Source organism: Monodelphis domestica, chromosome 3 (assembly GCF_027887165.1).
Source record: "Monodelphis domestica isolate mMonDom1 chromosome 3, mMonDom1.pri, whole genome shotgun sequence".
NCBI lineage: Eukaryota > Metazoa > Chordata > Mammalia > Didelphimorphia > Didelphidae > Monodelphis > Monodelphis domestica.
Genome location: NC_077229.1, coordinates 11,018,133 through 11,036,859, shown reverse-complemented (window position 1 = coordinate 11,036,859; position 18,727 = coordinate 11,018,133). Strand labels below are relative to the sequence as shown.

General features: G+C 42.7%; 1 protein-coding gene across 2 annotated transcripts in view; it reads left to right on the top strand.

The window, feature by feature from the left end:
- The window catches only part of LOC100022492 (zinc finger protein 883-like), a 42,559-nt gene extending 24,048 nt beyond the window's left edge, over positions 1 to 18,511 (top strand). Inside the window, exons 3-5 of one of the 2 annotated variants that reach the window (XM_056820510.1) lie at positions 8,276 to 8,402; positions 9,869 to 9,964; positions 11,867 to 18,511. In XM_056820510.1, coding sequence (XP_056676488.1) covers positions 8,276 to 8,402; positions 9,869 to 9,964; positions 11,867 to 13,497 — 1,854 coding nt within the window. In that variant the 3' untranslated portion in view covers positions 13,498 to 18,511. The remainder of the gene's footprint in view (positions 1 to 8,275; positions 8,403 to 9,868; positions 9,965 to 11,866) is intronic. The other variant, XM_056820511.1, reaches the window with a different exon arrangement.
- The last annotated feature ends 216 nt before the right edge of the window (positions 18,512 to 18,727 follow it).

Below are 18,727 nucleotides of genomic sequence, written 5' to 3'. Positions count from 1 at the left end.
CTTATAACAGGACCTTCCCTGGCTCTGACACAAGATGGGCTGGGAAGCTGCTCCCTCCTTCCTGCTGGGCCCTTTCTATCCCCACATCCCAGGCAACAGTCCTTCCCGGCTCTCTTCTCAGCTTTGGGAGTGATTCCTTGGCCCTTGGTCAGCTCAGACCCCAAGAGCTCCCCCCAGGCTCTGCCTCCCATGTCAGATTTCCTGCTGTGCACAAACGAGCACCAAGGATGATCACTGATTCCTTCTTCTTCCCTGTCTAGGGATCCTGTCTTTGTTCTCTCTGCTTGCCTGGCAATACTCACACCTTCTTCCTCTGCTTCTTTTCACCTGCTCCCTCTTGAGTGTGGTCTAGAGCCGAGGTTGAGGATGTCCCTTGGTCTGTGCCATCCTCAGGGAAGACATTGTCTCCTGGTGCGGCTCACTGGGTTCTGCCTCAAGTCCTGGAGTCTTGCCTGGTTCTCTCTGGCTCCTTCCTCTTTTGCACATCATAGTCCAAGACAGCCAGTTTGGAGGAACCTTCTGGTGTCTGCATGGAAGTGTTCAGCACAAAGGAAGGGAGAAGCCATTGGCCGCCCTCCAGGCCCCCTCAGCCTGACTGAGGAGATCCCTCAGCAGCTGTGTCCAAACAAACTGTACAGGCAGGATGGAGGGATTCATCATGAGAGGGAAGGCTCTCAGGGTTCTGGGGAGATCATTGGTTCCCGAGGGGAGGATTCAGCTGGGACTTGATAGAAGTTCTGCGACCAGAGGCAGGGGGGAGAACATTCTCTGCAGGGACACAGACAGCCCCTGGAAAGGCCCAGAATCAGACCATGAAAGGTTTTGGCCAAGGATCATCCAGGAAGCCAGTGTTCCTGGGTCAGAGAAGGAGGAGGAGGAGGGAGATGTGAGGGGAGAGAAAGAGGCTGGAAGGTCATTATATGCAAGCAGAGCCTGTTGGATCAGTGTCCATGCCAGTGACAGGCAGAATCAGGCAGCTAGGGATACTGCAGAGAACTCCCCTGTGGATTTTGTATTCACTCCAGAGTGACTCCCTCACTGTCCTTCTTCTGCTGGGCTCCCCAATTCAGAGAGAGTCCAAGGAGTTTGGGGTGAGCCCAGGAAGGACCCTCACACAGAAATGAGGCCTTTTTCTTAGAAGAGGAGCTTGGAGTGTTCTTGAGCAGAACTGTTTGTACCAGAGCTGGTAGCTAAATGCATTCCTTCTCTGTTCAGTAGAATTCCTCACTGGTCTAGTCCTTCCCTTGTTGGACAGGCTGGAGAGAAAGGGGGGAGTTTTCTGTGCAAATAAGGTTAGGGAGGTGCTGAGGGACACATTTTGGCCTTGTCACGAAGGCATCCAGCTCAATGGCAAAGAATGGGATACAGACAGACTGGAGTGCTTTATGTTCTCCTAAAAGTCTGTTTTCAGCAATCTATGTAATAATCCTCTGGGATAAATGTTCTTATTCTTTCTTTTTATTGACATTCGGGTGTCCACTGCCACAAACTCTGATATGTGGGGAGTGTTGATGAACTGGGCTGACCCTCCAGAATGGGGAGGGGATAAGATCCCCTCGACACAGAAGGAAGGGAGGGCTTTGGGGCAGCAAGAGGTTAATTGTGGAAACATTCTCCATCTTGTGACTCAGAGCTGGAGCTGACTTGGTTCCCTTCTCTTCAATTGTGTGCCTTGTCCAAATTTTGACAGGAGAGGAAAGTTTATTCAATAGGGAGAATTGGGAGAAAGCCTCATTGCATTATTTGGACCTATTAGGGGTAAAATTTATGATTGGACTGAATATATTTTTAGTTGTTCACCAGGGATTTAATTATTAAATCCCTATGAATTACTCAAGTCCGAATGAACTTTATGGTAGTTTATTTACAGCAGAGGGAAGATATTAAGGAAATGAGAGAGAGAAAGAAAAGAGAGAGAGATAGTTACTCTTGCCTGGTCTGAACCAGGCAGGAATTCAGAGGCCCTGGGGTGGGGTGGGGGGTAGGGGGGCGTGGATGGCACAGAGGATTAAATCTAACCTGGCTTCCAGCCAGGAGGCCTCCTCCAAGATAAGGGGCCTCTCCAGGGGGAGCTGGTGCCTCCAGAAAGCCAAGGAAAGGGAGTCAGCTTTTTCACTCACCTTCTGGCAGTCCAAAGGAAGCAGTCTGAGGTCTCAGACCCGAGCTTCTCCACAGTCAAGTTCCAAGGTGAAGACCTCCTCACAAGAAGTGACTATGAAATATAAAGGCAGTTCTTTGCGTCACTTCCTGTGTCTTACACGTACCAGTGGTGGCTTAAACTTCGCTTTGGACTGAGGGGGTCAGTCAGTTTTTGATTTGCCACTTGCTAACACACATAGGTCATAGATCTTCCTCTCCCACACTTAATCCTTAAGTAGGGGTGTATATATTCCTGGTGGCTAAAATTCTAAAGAATAAGTAGGGTGGAATAAATCTCAATTTCACAAACCTCTTTCCTGCCTGGCTGGGAATCTAATCTAATCTTTTTTCCAATTAGAAATCAGATGACCCAGCATTAGATTTCCTTTGCATTCATTGGTCTTATTTAATTCATCTCTTGAGGTATTTAAGTCTTTTCCCCCCTGATTACAATGTCCAGCCCTAAGCCCAGAAAAAGACCTGGTCCTTATTAGGCAGTTGATATACATAGCTTTAATAAATTGATATGCTCACAAGAGCAGAGCTTTGATTCCTTAGATATTTCATCTTTCCCTTGTCACAGTTAGCCTCTTTATTTTCTTCTACATTTGCCTGGAAATCTGGTCCCTGGATCAAAGGTATCCCAGTGCTCCAATTGCCACACTGGACACCCCCACCCGCTCTATAAATTGTAGCCTCCCCCCCTCAGGACAAGAAGACTGCAAGCACCCAGTCTCTGTGGCCTCAGTGTGAGTCCTTATCTCCCTTTATCCATAAGAACATTCATCAGTGGAAACCCCTTCCTTGTCAAGGTAAGACCTCCATCTTTTCTCCATCTTCTCTGGCTTTGCCTTTTCCTCTGTACCTCCTCCACTATATGATCTTTTTCAAGATGATAGAGATCACCTCCTCAGTCTTCCTTCTTTCAATCCTGCCTTCAGCCTTTGATGCTTTTGGCCTACTCTCTCCTCCTTGATATTCTCTTCTCTCTAGGGTTTTGGGACTTGGCTCTCTCCTGGTTTAGCTCCTACCTCTCTGACCTGTAATTCTCTGTCTTGTCTGCTGGCTCCTCCTCTAGATCTTGTAACAGTGGGGTTAGGGTGAGGGAGTTCTTCCAGCCCTGTCTTTGGCCCTCTACTCTTCCCTGGACTTTTTTACTTGGTGATCTCATCAGTTACCAGGGATGTAAGCACCTTCTCTCTGTTGATGAGTCTCAGATCTATATTTTCTGCCCTGATCTCTGTGTTGACCTCCAGTCTTTCATCTCAAATTTCTTTACAGGGATTTCACACTAGGTGACCAATAGACATCTTGAGCTCAGTGTGACCCAAACACATTGTTCTCTCTCACCTAGATAGAACTCCCACCTTCTCTATAGCTATATCCTCCTCATCCCTTGGGCTCAAAACCAAGGAGCCCCCCTTGACTCTCCCTTATCCACATATCCAATATGGTGCCAGAACCTGTCAGTTTCTGTAGCATCTCCCCAATACGCCATCTTTTGGCCTATGTCACTGCTATCCTCCTGGTGGAGGCCCATATCACCTCTCTCTAGTACTATTAAGACAACCTGCTGCTGGGTCTGTCTGCCACAAGGCTCTTCCCACTCCACTCTATTCTTTCATCAGAGTGATTTTCTTATAGCTCAGTTCTGATCGTGTCATTCCCCTACTCTAAACCCCAATGACTCCCTATGCCCTCCAGGATCAAATACAAAACGTTCTGTTTTGTGTACAAAGCCCTCTTTCCCATCTTTTCCCATTCCTTACTCCCCAGTCTGTATTCTTGGATTTAGGGAACCTGGCCTCCTGGATTCCTTTAGCTGCAGACTGTAAAAAAAAAAAATCCTTTACTTTCTGTCTTAGAATTGATGGTAAGCCTATTGTGTGAGGCAGAAGATGGCTAAGAGGTAGGCAATTGGGGGTAAGTGGCTTACGCCAGGATCACATAGGTAGGAAGTGTTAGAGGTCATATTTGAACCCAGGACCTTCTGACTCTAGTTCTAGTTCTCTATTTACAGAGTCACCTAACTGCCCCCAAATAGAAAAGGGTTTGTTTTTTAACTTTTAATTTTTTAATTTTTCCATTTGAATTATTTTATTTAGTCAATTTAGAACATTATTCCTTGGTTATAATAATCACATTGCTTCCCTCCCTCCCCTCCACCCACCCTACCCACAACCAACAGGCAATTTCATTGGGTATTACTTGTGTCCTTGATCAGAACCTATTTCCATGTTGTTGTTTGCAGTAGGATGTTCATTTAGAATCTACATCCTCAACCACATCCTTTCGACCCATGTAGATTCCTCCAAGTTGTTCAGGGTCATTGCATTGCCACTAATGGAGAAGTCCATTACATTCGATTGTACCACAGTGCATCAGTCTCTGTATGGTGTTTTCCTGGTTCTGCTCCTCTTTGCATCAATTCCTGGAGGTTGTTCTAGTCCCATGGAATTCCTCCACTTTATTATTCCTTTGAGCCTGCAACTTTGCTAAAATTGTTGACTGTTTCAACTAGCTTTTTGCTTGATTCTCCAGAATTCTTTAAGTAAACCATCATATCATCTGCAAAGAGAGATAGCTTAGTCTCCTCATTGCCAATTTTAATACCGTCAATTTCTTTTTCTTCTCTAATCCCTACAGCTAGTGTTTCTAGTACAATGTTAAATAGTAGAGGTGATAATGGGCATCCTTGTTTTCACTCCTGACCTTATTGGGAATGCATCTAGTTTATCCCCATTGCAGATGATGTTTGCTTATGGTTTTAGATATATACTGTTTATTATTTTTAGGAAAGGCCCTTCTATTCCTATGCTTTCTAGTGTTTTTAATAGGAATGAGTGTTGTATTTTATGAAAAGCTTTTTTGGCATCTATTGAGATAATCATGTGATTTTTGTCGGTTTGCTTATTAATATGGTCAATTATGTAAATGGTTTTCCTAATATTGAACCATCCTTGCATTCCTGGTATGAATCCTACCTGGTCTTAGTGAGTAACCCTTGTGATGACTTGCTAGATCTTTTTGCTAGTATTCTATTTAAGATTTTTTTCATCTATATTCATTAAGGAGATTGGTCTATAGTTTTCTTTCTCTGTTTTTGACCTGCCTGGTTTTGGGATCAGTACCATGTTTGTGTTGTAAAATGAATTTGGTAGAACTCCCTCTTTGCTTATTCTGTCAAATAGTTTATATATTATTGGAATTAGTTGTTTTTGAATGTTTGATAGAATTCATTTGTGAATCCATCTGGACCTGGGGATTTTTTCTTAGGGTGTTCTTTGATGGCTTGTTCAATTTCTTTTTCTGATATGGGGTTGTTTAGGTAATTTATTTCTTTTTCTAGGCAGTTTATATTTTTGTAAGTATTCATCCATATCACATATATGTTTTTTAACCTTTACCTTCCATCTTAGGATCAGTTCTAAGATAGATGAGTGATTAACGCTAGACAATCATAGTTAATTGACTTACCCAGGATGACAAAGCTAGGACATGACTGAGATCACATTTGAACCCAGGTCTTCCTGACTCCAGATCTGGCACTCTGTCTACTGTGTGATGTGGCTGTGTTTAGTTCCAGGCATTTTCAGTGGTTTTACCTCATGTCTGGAATATTTTCCCTCCACATTTCATATCACTGACCCCTTTAAACTTCCTGTAAATCCCAATGAAAACTAACAACTTTCTATGGGAAACCTTCCCTCACTCCTTTTAGTCAGAGTGCCTTTATTTCCATTCTTCCCTATTTCTCCTAGACAGAGCTTGCTTTGTGTCCATGTGTTGGTGTATTGTCTCCCTCCCCCTTGGGGCTGTGAGCTCCTGGAAGGCAAGGACTGTCTTTTGCCTCTTGGGGAATCAGCAAAAGAGAAGAACAGGTGCTGAACATAGAAGGAATGGAAATGAAAGTTACTGGTCCTTAGTTGCCCTGTGTGTGTCCCAGTCTTCTCTGTATCTGCCTCTTTTCCCCTGTGGTCCTGCAGTCCAACACAAGAAGCATCCTCCTGGAGCAGATAGGACCCCAGAAGTTTCTTCCCATAATCCTCTCTGTCTTCTGCTTTAGCCCTTTCTGGGTTTCCTCCTTCGTCCCTTTCTCCTTGTCTATAGTTTTTAAAAGAAGCTTCCTTCTGCTACTGTTGTCTTTAGTTATTCACTCCTGCATTTCTGCTACTCGTGGTGTTAAAGAAGCAAATGATCTCTTCCCTTAGGGGTCTCTTCCTAAAAATACTACCGACTCCTCTTCATTAGTGAACATCTACTGTTCTGTCCAACATTGTAAAGCTCACATTTGTAGGTGCTGAGAGTGAAATGTAACCATAGGGTCAATTGAGGCAGCTCTCCATGGAAGACAAGCAGGGAGGGGAATGCTTCTGGTCAATAAAAGTGGTCAGGGGCTTGCCTGTGTTAATGCTCCAAACCCTTAGCAGAAGGTTAGATTAGATCTTGTTGATAGGTTTAGGGGAACATAAAACAAAGACCAGACAGGCTAAATGAAATCTATCATAGGATGGAGGGTCACCATTAGTTACAGAGCTGGGATACTCAGGGACACTGAGTGACTGGAATAGTCAATAATAAGGGGCTAGCAATGCCCCAGCCCTCCTTCTCTCCTCAGACTAAGAAGAGATTCTTTTGCAAGTCCTATGCAAGATCAGAGTCCCGACTTTGGGCAGAAACCCAGATATCACTGAGATGGGTTTGGGTGTAGAAAGGCTAGACCTGACTGTCTGTGGCTCACCTGAATCTTCCAAGGTCAGCAAATTCCTTGAAAAGAGTCTAGAACAGTGATGAAGTGTCCAAGAGTAGGATTCTGTACTTCCCCTGTACTCCCCAGCTGAGCGTGGAGCTGAGTCTGGAGGCAGAGGACCAAGCCTCAGGCAGTTACTGGTAAATAGGATCAGTAAGGAAATGATCTTGAGATCACCTCAGCCTTCTCCAAAGATAGGCACCCAGGCTGCATCCTGAGTCCCCGAGCTCTCTGGAACACATTCTTTCCTTTCTCATCCCTTCCATAGTGTTATAAGTAAAAACTGATCTGAGGGCTTATTACCAGATTGATGACCACTTATTATGGGTGGGTGGAGAGGCAGGGAGAGGGAGCCTTTTACCTTCCCCCCAGCTCCCCACTCTGTGGCTTCAGCATGTTGGCGACTCTCACAGATGCTAGAAACTCCTCAGCTTCCCTCTGGAGCATCCTAAACCTGCTCCTCTCAAGCCTCCTTTGGGCTCGATAAAGGATCATTTTAGCGTTTTGACTTAAAATCTAAAATTTAATTGGTCGCCAGGGAAAATCCCAAATAATAAAATACTCAAGTCAGCTGGAATTTTATGGTGATTTAATTGATATAGTGGAAGAGATTAAGAAGAAGGAAGAAGGGAAAAGAGTAGGATTTCTTCCACCTGGCTAGTACTGGGCGGGAAGATTAGGAGATCTAGAAAGTAAAGTTTATTTGAAGAGTAAGGAGGGAAAGAATCTGCCTAAACTCCAAAGGGCTTAGCCAAGATGCCTGAACCTGAATCAGCTGAAGGGCAAACTCACCACTAAACCCAGACAAACAACTGCTACCACTCCCAAGATGTCGGACTGCCTAGCACGCTGCCAGCCAGAGTTGCCTCTCCAGGGAAAAAGCGAAGAGAGCCAGTGACGTGCCTTATATAGACGGTTTTACGTCACTTTCCTGCATCTCATCTGTACCAATGATAGCTTACCTTGACTTAGGTCAGCCCAGGGGTCTGTCTGCTTTTTCTGCACATGTTTGTTGAAGGCCATTTTTCTCAGATACTTAATCCTTGAGTTTGGTGCAGACCTTCCTAGTCTTGTTAAACTAAGGAGGGTGGAGAAATGTAGAGTTCCCAAGACCTGATTCTGTTAGTCCAAGTATCTCTATTGTTATTGATCAGGAAATAGCTAAATCAGATTTCCTAAAGTACAGTCTGATTAGGGTGGAATAGTTTTAGAATTCACAGCTCTTAAAGACTTAGCTTCTAGGGCTGGTTCTGACACTGACAAAGGGCAGGACCTTTGGGCCCGTCCCTTCTCTGTGGGTCAGTTTCCTCCTGTAACTGACCAGAGGTAGGCTCTTCATTGTGATGTGGCTCTCAGCCCTCTGTGCTCTGACTTGGGCTTCTCTAGGAGGTGGTGAAGTTCAAGGATGTGGCTGTGGACTTCACACAGGAGGAGTGGCGCCTCTTGTCCCCTCCCCAGAAGGAGCTGTACAAGGAGGTGATGCTGGAGAATGCCCAGAACATGCTCTTTGTGGGTAAGGAGCCCTCTCCCTGCTGCCCGAGTCTGCAATCCAAGGGAATGTCGCCTTCAGGGGCAGGCAGAGTTGGGAACAGTTTTCAGTCAAGAGGACATGGGCTGGTATGCCAAGTCCCAGAACCAGGGGCCTCCTGCTGCCTGGTTCTCTTGCAAAAGACCTTTGCATTGTGTAATGGCACCTTGAGGGTTCCCTTTGGTGCTCCTGAATTCTGAGATCAAATGGGCGTTGGAGAATCTGAGACGTGGAAGTAATCTCAGAGCTAATTCCATATTGCTTCTCCCTGGCCTGGAATTGAGTCTCCCAAACCCATCTGGGAAACTGTTCAGGAGGGTTTTCCTCCCACCCTCTCCCCTCTAGGATGGATCTACTATTGGGGATCTTTTTCTCTATAATCAGCATAAACTCATAGCACGGAGCTCCTAGGTGTCTCCAGTAGAGATGGTTTGTCCTTAGTCTTCCTTCCTATTGCCCCAGGCCTCCAGCAGAGCCAATGAGGAAGGAAGTGAAGGGATGTAGCACTTATAACAACCTGCTCCTGTCCCAGGGCTCTGCCGAGGGTTTTTTCTATAATATTATGTAACTTATTCCTTACCTTCATCTTCTCAATTCTGTGACACAATTATCCTCATTTTACAGATGAGGAAATAGATTCCATTAAATGGCTTGTTCTGAGGCATACCCATATAGGAGCTGTTTGTGGTGAAATGTAAACTGAGGCCTCCTTACCTTTAATCCCAGGTCCCTGCTCACTCCCCTTCTAGCTGCCTCTTATTTCTAGATAATGGAAAATTATGGACTGAGTCCAGCCTTCTCTGAAGAAAATGCCCTACCTTTTAATGTTCTAGTTCCAGATTGGTTCCCAGTCCTTCTCCTTCTTCCTTTCCCCACCCTGTATGCTGAGGAGACTCTCCTCTAGGAGTCCCCCATAAGCCTCCTGCTTGCCCTGCTTACCCTTCTCTTTAATTGTCAGAATGAATGGACTGGCTCAGAGACAGCATTGGGCCTAACAAAGATTATTGAGTTCCCCAGGAGAAGAAGCAGAGTTTCCCCCAGAGAAGAGTCCATGAGATTCATAGAGGTGTCAGGAAGGAAGGAGCAGTCAGGGTTATGGGACAAAAGCTGCTCCCTTGAGGTCCCTGTGTCTGGGACTTCAGACTGACCCAGAACACTAACCTTTTAACCCAGTGTGGGAGTTTAGGAGTTTGTGCCAGAAGGGACCAGAGCAGGATGGGGGCCAGGGCCTGTTGCTCATTCTAGTTCCCCTAGCAGGGTAATAGGCACATCCTAATGCAGGAGCATGTGCTCCTGCATTACTGACACTTAGGGGGGAGGGAAGACTCCTGTGGCAACCCCATGGATGGAGTCTCTGTGTGGAGTCACTGGACTCCCCAACCTTTCTCTAAAGACAACTCAGTGGCAAGCTTCTCTCCATCCTCTTCCCTGTCTGATTTTCCCTTGCCCAGGGCTTCCAGCTCCCCCAGAAGACATGATCTCTTATTTGGAGCAGAAGGAATCCCCATGGATGTTGGAGCAAGAAGACCTGAGGAGCTTCTGCCCAGGTGAGGGAGGAGAAAAGAGGTGTGGGAGAGCAGGAATGACCAGAGGCTTTTGTGTGCTCTGGTAAATTCAGGGCTAGATTTGGGGGCAGGAGGATTTAACTTGGAATTCTTTTTCAGAGGTTTAGCAGTGACTACCTGGGCAAGTCCCTGAACTCCTGGGCCTCAGTTTCCCCATATGTAAGATGAGGCAGTTGGACTCCATTTCTTATCATTCCTTCATGCATGGGACCAGTCTGTGATCCTCTAAGAAGTTAGTGTTTGGGCCTGAAGGTCCTGAAAATCTCTTGCAGATGCCAGAAAGGCTGAGCTTATCCCCTCTGAACTCTTAAGTATCCAGAAACATATATGAGGTCTTGCTCTGGGCCAAGTTATAGGGGACATAAAGGGCTGCAGTGGACATTCCCTGCCCTCCTGTAGCTCATCCTATGCTGGAGCAGACAGCAGCATGTATTTACAGAACTGTGTGTTCTGTAGAAGCCCTCTAGATCCCAGCTTCAGGGCAGCTTATCATGAGAGGGAAGGATGTAAAGAGGAGCACTAGAGAGTTCTAATTGGGGTAGGTGGCCTGGGGCTGCAGAAGAGCCAGATTGAAGATTCTGAAGGAAAATATAGCAGAAAAAACAAGGGAAAGGCACTGGCACAACTCACTGTAAATGGCCATTTTTGACTTCTAGGAGAGAGACCAGAATGCAAGGATCCTGGTAGAGCTTGGACCTGACATAATCCCTGGGTCCAGTCAATAAACATGTATTAAATAATAAATATGGTCTATGAACCGTGCTAAGCCCTGAACATACATAGGAAAGGAAACAGCAGTCTGGGCTGTCCTGGATCTCCCTATCTGGAATCCACACATTGAGGTTGTTTAGAAAGAAGCGACAGATCCTGAATATCTGACATGATCTAGGGAGAAAGGAGTGCTGGGGAATGGAAATGCATTTAATTTAACAGGGATATCAGGAACTGGAGGAGTGAAGAGAGTGACAGTTTATGTTGAAAAGGAATCAAAAGAGGAAATAATGCACATTCTAATGCTAAAAATAAACATCACCATTTGCATTTGCCTCTTCGAATGTGTTATACACTATAATTATTATCTCATTTGATCCTCATAGGAACCCTAGGAATCACTTGCTATTATTATATCCATGTTATAGTTGAACCTCAGACCAACAGAGCTCTTGTGACATTCCCAGGCTTTTAAGTCTTAGCAAGTTTCTGAGGTGCAATGAGAATGTGCCACCACCTGTATTAGAATTTTAAAGAATATCATGAAAGTTCCATTATCTATATAAAATGGGAAATAGGAAGAGAATTATACAAGTTTCTTGCCCATTTCCTAACAAAAGGATCATGGACTCAACTTACTGTATGAGACATAGTTTTAAGCTTCGGAAATACCATGTTTTTGTTTAAATTGTATTTAGAAGAAGGATTTTATTTTAGTGAAAAGAGGCATCTAAAGAAAAGTAATGGATGCTTTAAAGAAGTAGGGAACAAAACAATCTTTTATGCATTGTATAAACACAAAAGAGAGTGCTTAGTATCTTCATCTGATCTCAAAACAAAAAAATAGGTCGAAAGCAATCACTAAGGGAATTACAAAATGCTTTAACTCATGATCTGAGTTAGGAATGTAATAAAGCTAGCTTGTCCAAAAACCCAGATTATTCATGAAGAGCCAAAAAGATCATATGGCAGACTCTTGTTATTGAAATTGTTCTTTAGCTTTAAGGTATTTTCAAAGGATGGATTGTGCCCATTTAAGTTGGAAGATTTTTCTTCTTACCTGAGAAAATAGGATATAAAGTGGTTTGTGTTTTGACAGTTGAGGAAAGGAGATAGTTATGCAAGTGTATATATAACTGTACATGTATATTTTGCTGTGTTTTTTTCATTTAGAAGGAGAGATCAGACTTTCATTGAAGGCGAATCCAATAGAGATGAGCCTTCCTGTGGAAGAAATGGACCTACGGAGTTTCATGAATGATGGTCCTGATAACTTTGCTTTCAGAGAATTCTGTGTTGTATCTCAAAATTCATCTCATATTGAACATCAAAGAATGCACACTGAGGAAAAATCTAGTGAAAGTAATCAGTGCAGAAAGAGTTTTATGCACAGGGCCAGTCTTGCTGGACATCAGAAAATCCACACTGTTGAGAAACCTTATGAATGCAAGCGATGTGGAAAGACATTCAGTCAGAGCTCCCATCTTACTCTGCATCAGAGAATCCACACTAAGGATAAACCTTTTGAATATAAACAGTGTAGAAAGACTTTAAATGGGAGCTTCAGTCTTGCTGTACATCTGAGAATCCACACTGGGGAGAAACCTTATGAATGTAAGCAGTGTAGAAAGACATTCAATACAAGCTCCCGTCTTGCTGTTCATCAGAGAATCCATACTGGGGAGAAACCTTATGAATGCAAACACTGTAGAAAGACATTCAGTACAAGCTCCAATCTTGGTGTTCATCAGAGAATCCATACTGGAGAGAAACCTTATGAATGCAAACAGTGTAGAAAGACATTCAGGACAAGCTCCAATCTTGGTGTTCATAAGAGAATCCACAGTGGAGACAGACCTTATGAATGTAAGCAATGTGGAAAGACATTCACTCAAATCTCCATTCTTGATGTACATCGGAGAACCCACACTGGGGAGAAACCTTATGAATGCAAGCAGTGTGGAAAGGCATTCAGAAATAACTCCAGTTTTGCTCTACATCAGAGAACCCACACTGGGGAGAAACCTTATGAATGCAAACAGTGTGGAGAAACATTCAGTCGGCGCTCCATTCTCGCTGTTCATCAGAGAATCCACACTGGGGAGAAACCTTATAAATGCAAGCAGTGTGGAATGACATTCAGTTATAGCTCCAGTTTTGCTGTACATCAGAGAACCCACACAGGGGAGAAACCTTATGAATGCAAGCAATGTAGAAAGACATTCAGTTCAAGCTCATATCTTTCTGTACATTGGAGAACCCATACTGGGGAGAAACTTTATGAATGCAAACAGTGTGGGAAAACATTCACAAGTAACTCCAGTTTTGGTGTACATCAGAGAATACATACTGGGGAGAAACCTTATAAATGCAATCAGTGTGGAGAGACATTCAGTCGCAGCTCCCGTCTTACTGAACATCAGAGGATCCACACTGGTGAGAAACCTTATGAATGCAAGCAGTGTGGGAAGACTTTCAGATTAAGCTGCACTTTTGCTGTACATCAGAGAATCCACACTGGACGTAAACCATATGAATGCAAGCATTGTAGAAGGACATTCAGTACAAGCTTTGGACTTGCTATACATCAGAGAACCCACACAGGAGAGAAACCTTATGAATGCAAACAGTGTGGAAAGGCCTTCACTCAGAGCTCCAGTCTTGCTGTTCATCAGAGAATCCACACCGGGGAGAAACCTTATGAATGTAAGCAATGTGGAGGGACATTCAGCACAAGCTTTGGTCTTACTGTACATCAGAGAACCCACACTGGGGAGAAACGTCATGAATGCAAGCAGTTTTGAAAGGCATTCAAAAGTAACTAGTTTTGCTGTACATCAGAGACTCCACACTGGAGAGGATCCTTAAAAATCCAAACTGTGGAAATATGTTTTCTTCCATATTCTATCTTGCTATTGTGTGAAGGAAATTTACTTTACCCTCTTTATGGGGCAGCGTAACTGGCCTGAGCCTAAACTTGACTCAGAGGCAAGGATTGTTTAATGGAAATGCTTGATTGAGGATTGCCAGCAAGAAAAAGGCAGCAATGCAGTCAGGATCTCATGAGATGAAGACAGGGTGATGTCCCCAGCATCACTCTTATGGACTTCTCCCTAGGTGGCCCAAGCAAAACTAAAAAGCCATGGATGACTCCTGAGATGAGATTTTTTGAGGGTGGAGAAATGTTTCGATAAACTGAGACAAGAGCAGATACCCAAGTATTTTTCTTTCAGTTTTGTTTTTGGCTGGACTTCCCTGTGAGCATGGCTAGGATGCCTTAATATTGGCCACCGAATAACAAGCTAAATAGAGCAGTGTACAAAGTACATCTCCTATTTTTCATCTTTTCTCCCTACTACCTTAGATTAAATAAAATTAATTTAGCCCTAGTCTTAATTTTCCCTCTTATACTATACATCACAGAAACCACAGACATTCACACTGAGCTCTCTCCTTCCTCAAAAATCATCTCTTCTAAGATGAGGTCGAAATGGCCATATGATTTAGACTTAGAGTGTAGTCCTATAAGAAAATTAAGGTGGCATAGAATAGTTTCTCTTTCAGATCAGTTCATTCATGACCATATAAGTAATAGACAACATTATGAGGTCTAAAATAGGTCATTTTTATTTTATTAAACTCAAAGCTGTACAAATAAAATTGACACAGCCAGATTAAAAGTGGAATTAAATGTGAAAACAAGAAATTATTTGATTTACAATATGTCAAATTATTTTTAAAAAATCTTATCAATACTCCCCAATGTCTATCTAGATCTAAACAGTTGATTTAGGGAGGAAATAATGTCTGCTCTATAGAAATCATTTGCAATTAGCATAATTTCCTATACAAGGTTTTCTACAAAATTCCTTTAAAGCAAAAATTAAGAGAAAAAATTATATTGTATATTTCAAATACGAAGTAAAATCATTGGTGTTCCAATGACTTCTCTTTTGTTGAATACATTATCAAAATAATTATGTGGAAAATCACATATCTATCAGCTTGACATTCTGTACTGATTGCACCCAGAGTCCAGTGTAGCATATCTGATACAATTGTACTTATTCTACAATTTCTAAAACTGTGTCATACATATCAATCTAAAGCTTATTTTGCAACAATGCCTGTGCTACTTATATGGCAAATATTTATCACACCAGTATAGAACTCAAAACTAAACAGATTTGTTGGGAGAAGACCCAACTCTCAATAAAGCCAGACTCTGCTCAAATCAAGAGCAGAGACGCCAAAACTTAGGAGATAGGTTTTTTTAATGTCAAGAATTCTGATGACAGTGACAGAAAAGTTATAATTAAAATAGAATGGTTGCAAAATCGTTCATATGGGCATTTAATGAATGACACAAGTGTTGATTAATCTGGTAAGTGTAAAAAGGATAACTATGGGTGGCAACTTTGTAGTACTCAAGGTCTTGGTGTTTTTACTGATGATTATTGTGAAATAGGATTCAGCAATTTTGGTTAACTAATATTTGAAGAATAGTTCTCCTGTGTGACTTGTCTAGTTCTACAAACAAGGCCATCCTTCCTTTTTGTCTGACCATCTTGTTATACACCCAGGACAGTTGTGGTAGGATTTAAGGAAACTCCTGGCTTACAGGCTTAAGGTCAGGATGCAAACAAGATTTTATGGCACCCGGAAATAAATTTCTTAGCTAATTTTTTCTAGTTTTTATGAAGCAAACTGTATTATTTGAGTATGAACTCAAAACTAATTGTGTTATAAAAACAATCATGAAGGCTAATACTACTATAATCAAAAAAGAGGTAGGGTTTCACACTCTGACATACAAGGTCAAATATAATCATCCTAATAGGACAACAGATATGAATTGAAGTGCTACTACATTATAATTTATTTTTAAACAGTTCCACCAAATCTGGATTCATCCATATAAGTGATACTTCTTCTCAAGAGACTTCTCAAGAGACATTTGCTGTCAGCACCTCAAATGATAGGGACTTCTACTTTCAGATTATCCTGCTGCCCAAGGTTAATGACTATCTACCTGCTCAGGTAGAGGTCTTGAGTCCTGGATATGAAGGAAGGAAAAAGGAAAGTGTTGAATAGATGGGGAAGTGGAACCCCAGAGATGAGAGCCCAGGTAGAATTGAAGCCCTGGGGCAGAATTGAAGGTCTGAGAAAGAACATGACCTAAGACCCTCAGAAGGAAACCTCTTAAGATTTTGTGACCAAGAGAAACTTCTCAGAAAGTGAGATGCTACCTGAGAAGACTGAATCCAAGAGATTGAGGTGATCATGGTGGAAATATTCCAAGTAGTGGGTACAACGACTGTTAGGGGTAAACCTCAGAGATGAGACTGAATATATTTTTTATTTGGTTGCCAGGGTTTTTAATTGTAAATCTCAATGAAATACTCAAGCGTGAATAGAATTTTATGGTGTTTTGTTTACCATAGAAGGAAGAAATTAAGAATGAGAGGGAGAGAGAGAGAAAAGGGAAGGATAGCTGCCCTGGTCTGGTATGAACCCAGCGGGAGTTCAGAGGCCTTAGCCAAGGGGCCTTCCCAGAGATTAAATCTAGCTCAGCTTACAGCCACAAGGCCTTTTTTAAGATGAGGGGGTCTCCTTGGAAGTTGGTGCCTCCAGAAAGCCAAGAAAAGAGGAATCAGCCCTAACACTCACCATGTAATGGTCTTAGGGAAGCAGTCTGAAGTCTCACTCTCGAGCTCTTCCAAGTCAAGATCCACCACCAACCCCCCCTCTCACAGGAAGTGATGTGAAATGTAAAGGCAGGTTTTTATGTCACTTTCTGTGTTTCACATGTAGCAATGGTGGCTTAAACTTGAAGTTGGACAGCCTGGGAGTAAGTCAGTTTCTGATTTGTCACTTGCTAGCACACATGGGTCACAGACCTTCCTCCTCCACACTCAATCCTTTGGTGCGGGTGTATACATTCCTGCTTGTTTAAATTCTAAAGACTAAGCAGGGTGGAGTAAATCTAAAATTCACACTAAGGAAAAGGAAGAATTATAATATCGGGCCTCTTGACCAAGAATCATCCAGGAGGCCAGTATCACTGGGTCAGAGACAGAGTAGAGAAGAGTTCTTATGGAAGAAACATCCAGATTTGTAGAAGAATCTCAGACCAAGAATGGGAGTCTGAGATTCCATTCAATTTGTAAGAAAAGTATTTATTTGAATAAGTTTATGGTTGTTTAATAACTGGTGGAATAGTCTGGAGGTTAATCAGGCATCCTCAGGGCTGATGGTTAAGTCCAGGGACTAGGACTCTTTGCCACTGATTGTACATAGTAGCAGCTCTGTAGTACAGTGCTAACTTCATGTATGGATTAGCAGCCACAACTGTAGAAGAGCAGCTTTCCAGCTCTGTGGATTAGGGTTGGCATATTTGTTAGGGCCAGGGAGCTTGTCATCCCCGATTCCAGAGAAATCTCCACCTTTCCCCAAAACCCTGGAAGTGGGGCAAGGCCAAATTCAGTTGCATGTGTGTTTCAGGGTATGATGTCATAGGGAATAAGGAGCATGTGCAAATTAGGGGGATTTTTCTGGAATGCCAGAGCACCAGTGCACTGGCCCCTTGTTTCACATTGTTTACTTTATGATCATTGGTCAGTGTGAGAGTGGTCTCGCTGTCCTGGAATAAGAACATGGGGTGGGGGATGTAGTACACTGGAGGACTGCTATAGCTACTTAATGATGTTACAGTTCTAAGAACAATATGAGTACTTAATGAAACCTATTGGGCACAAAACTGATGCCCAGTACTGAATATAACATCCTGTACACAGAATTGGTAACAATTATCTGCAGATGCTAAAATTACATGTTTTGTAGTTGATGTTTAACCAGCTTTAAGTAGTGAGAAATACCAGATTTCAGAGTCTGTGGGTCCCTTTCCTCACTACCCCCTCTGTGCCTGCTATGAACCCACATTAGAATGAAGGATAAAAAGTCTGGAAAGGGGGTTTGGGAATTCCCTATGATGAAGGGCAGGGCTTAGCAAGCAGAGGCAGGCAGAATCTTGAGGTCCTGACCCAAGCTACTGTGAAAGAGAATTCTTTATTGTCTATGCTGAGTTAACACTACCTTAAGGACCTCAATAGATTGTGAAGGTAAGAGTAACTCCTTTGACTAACTTGATTGAGTCAACACAAGTTTGAAAGAGGTAGATGAGCTCAAAAACCACTTAGTGAATTCACACCCTACTTTGTGCCAGGTTGGAGAGCTCCGCCTTTTTTAACTCAATAAGAAACTTATGAATTATTTTAAGATTTTGTAACCTCAGAAACTATTCGTTCACACCTTCAGAAACTGTTCAATCAGGAAATTGTGAATCTTTTTCATGATAAATTGACCTCCAGCTGGTGAGAATTCAATCCCAGACACTGTCCCCTGTGCAGTGCTAAGCAATTTGGAAACTGAGTGGCATCTGTGAAGAGGGGAGGAGAAAAGTCACCATAAAAGCAAGCCCTGAACTCAGTCTGGAAGTTGGCCTTTGAGAAGATAGTCTGAAGAAATTGTCTTCTGGAGACAGCCTTCTGACTGGGGAGCATCTTTGAGGGAGCTTTGCTGGAAACTGGTTTGGATAATGGGCTTAGAGCTCAGCTTCAACTTAGACTCTGACTCCTGGGCTACTTCATTAGGTGAGTGAAAGGTTGACTCTTCCTAGTTTCCTAAGAGACTATATGGTTACTACCAGCTCTCATGGTTGAGGACTAATATAATTCTTTTTATCCAACCTCTTTAACATTTCTCTACTTTACTGTTTCTCCTCTATTTTGGTAAATAAACTTCTGACTTTAGATATAATAATTTTGGTGACCATGTTATTTCATATAATTTAAGTCCAACAATTAAATTTAACCGTTGCAGTACTCAGTAGAAAAGATCAGAATTTGTATTCAGAAGGTGACAGCAACCATTTTTAAAAGGTCTAGAGACAAGTAGTGAAAAGTGGAAAGGGTAAAACTGTTTTGCTTATTTTGTCAAATAACTTTGTATAATATTGGGACTAGTTGTTCTTAA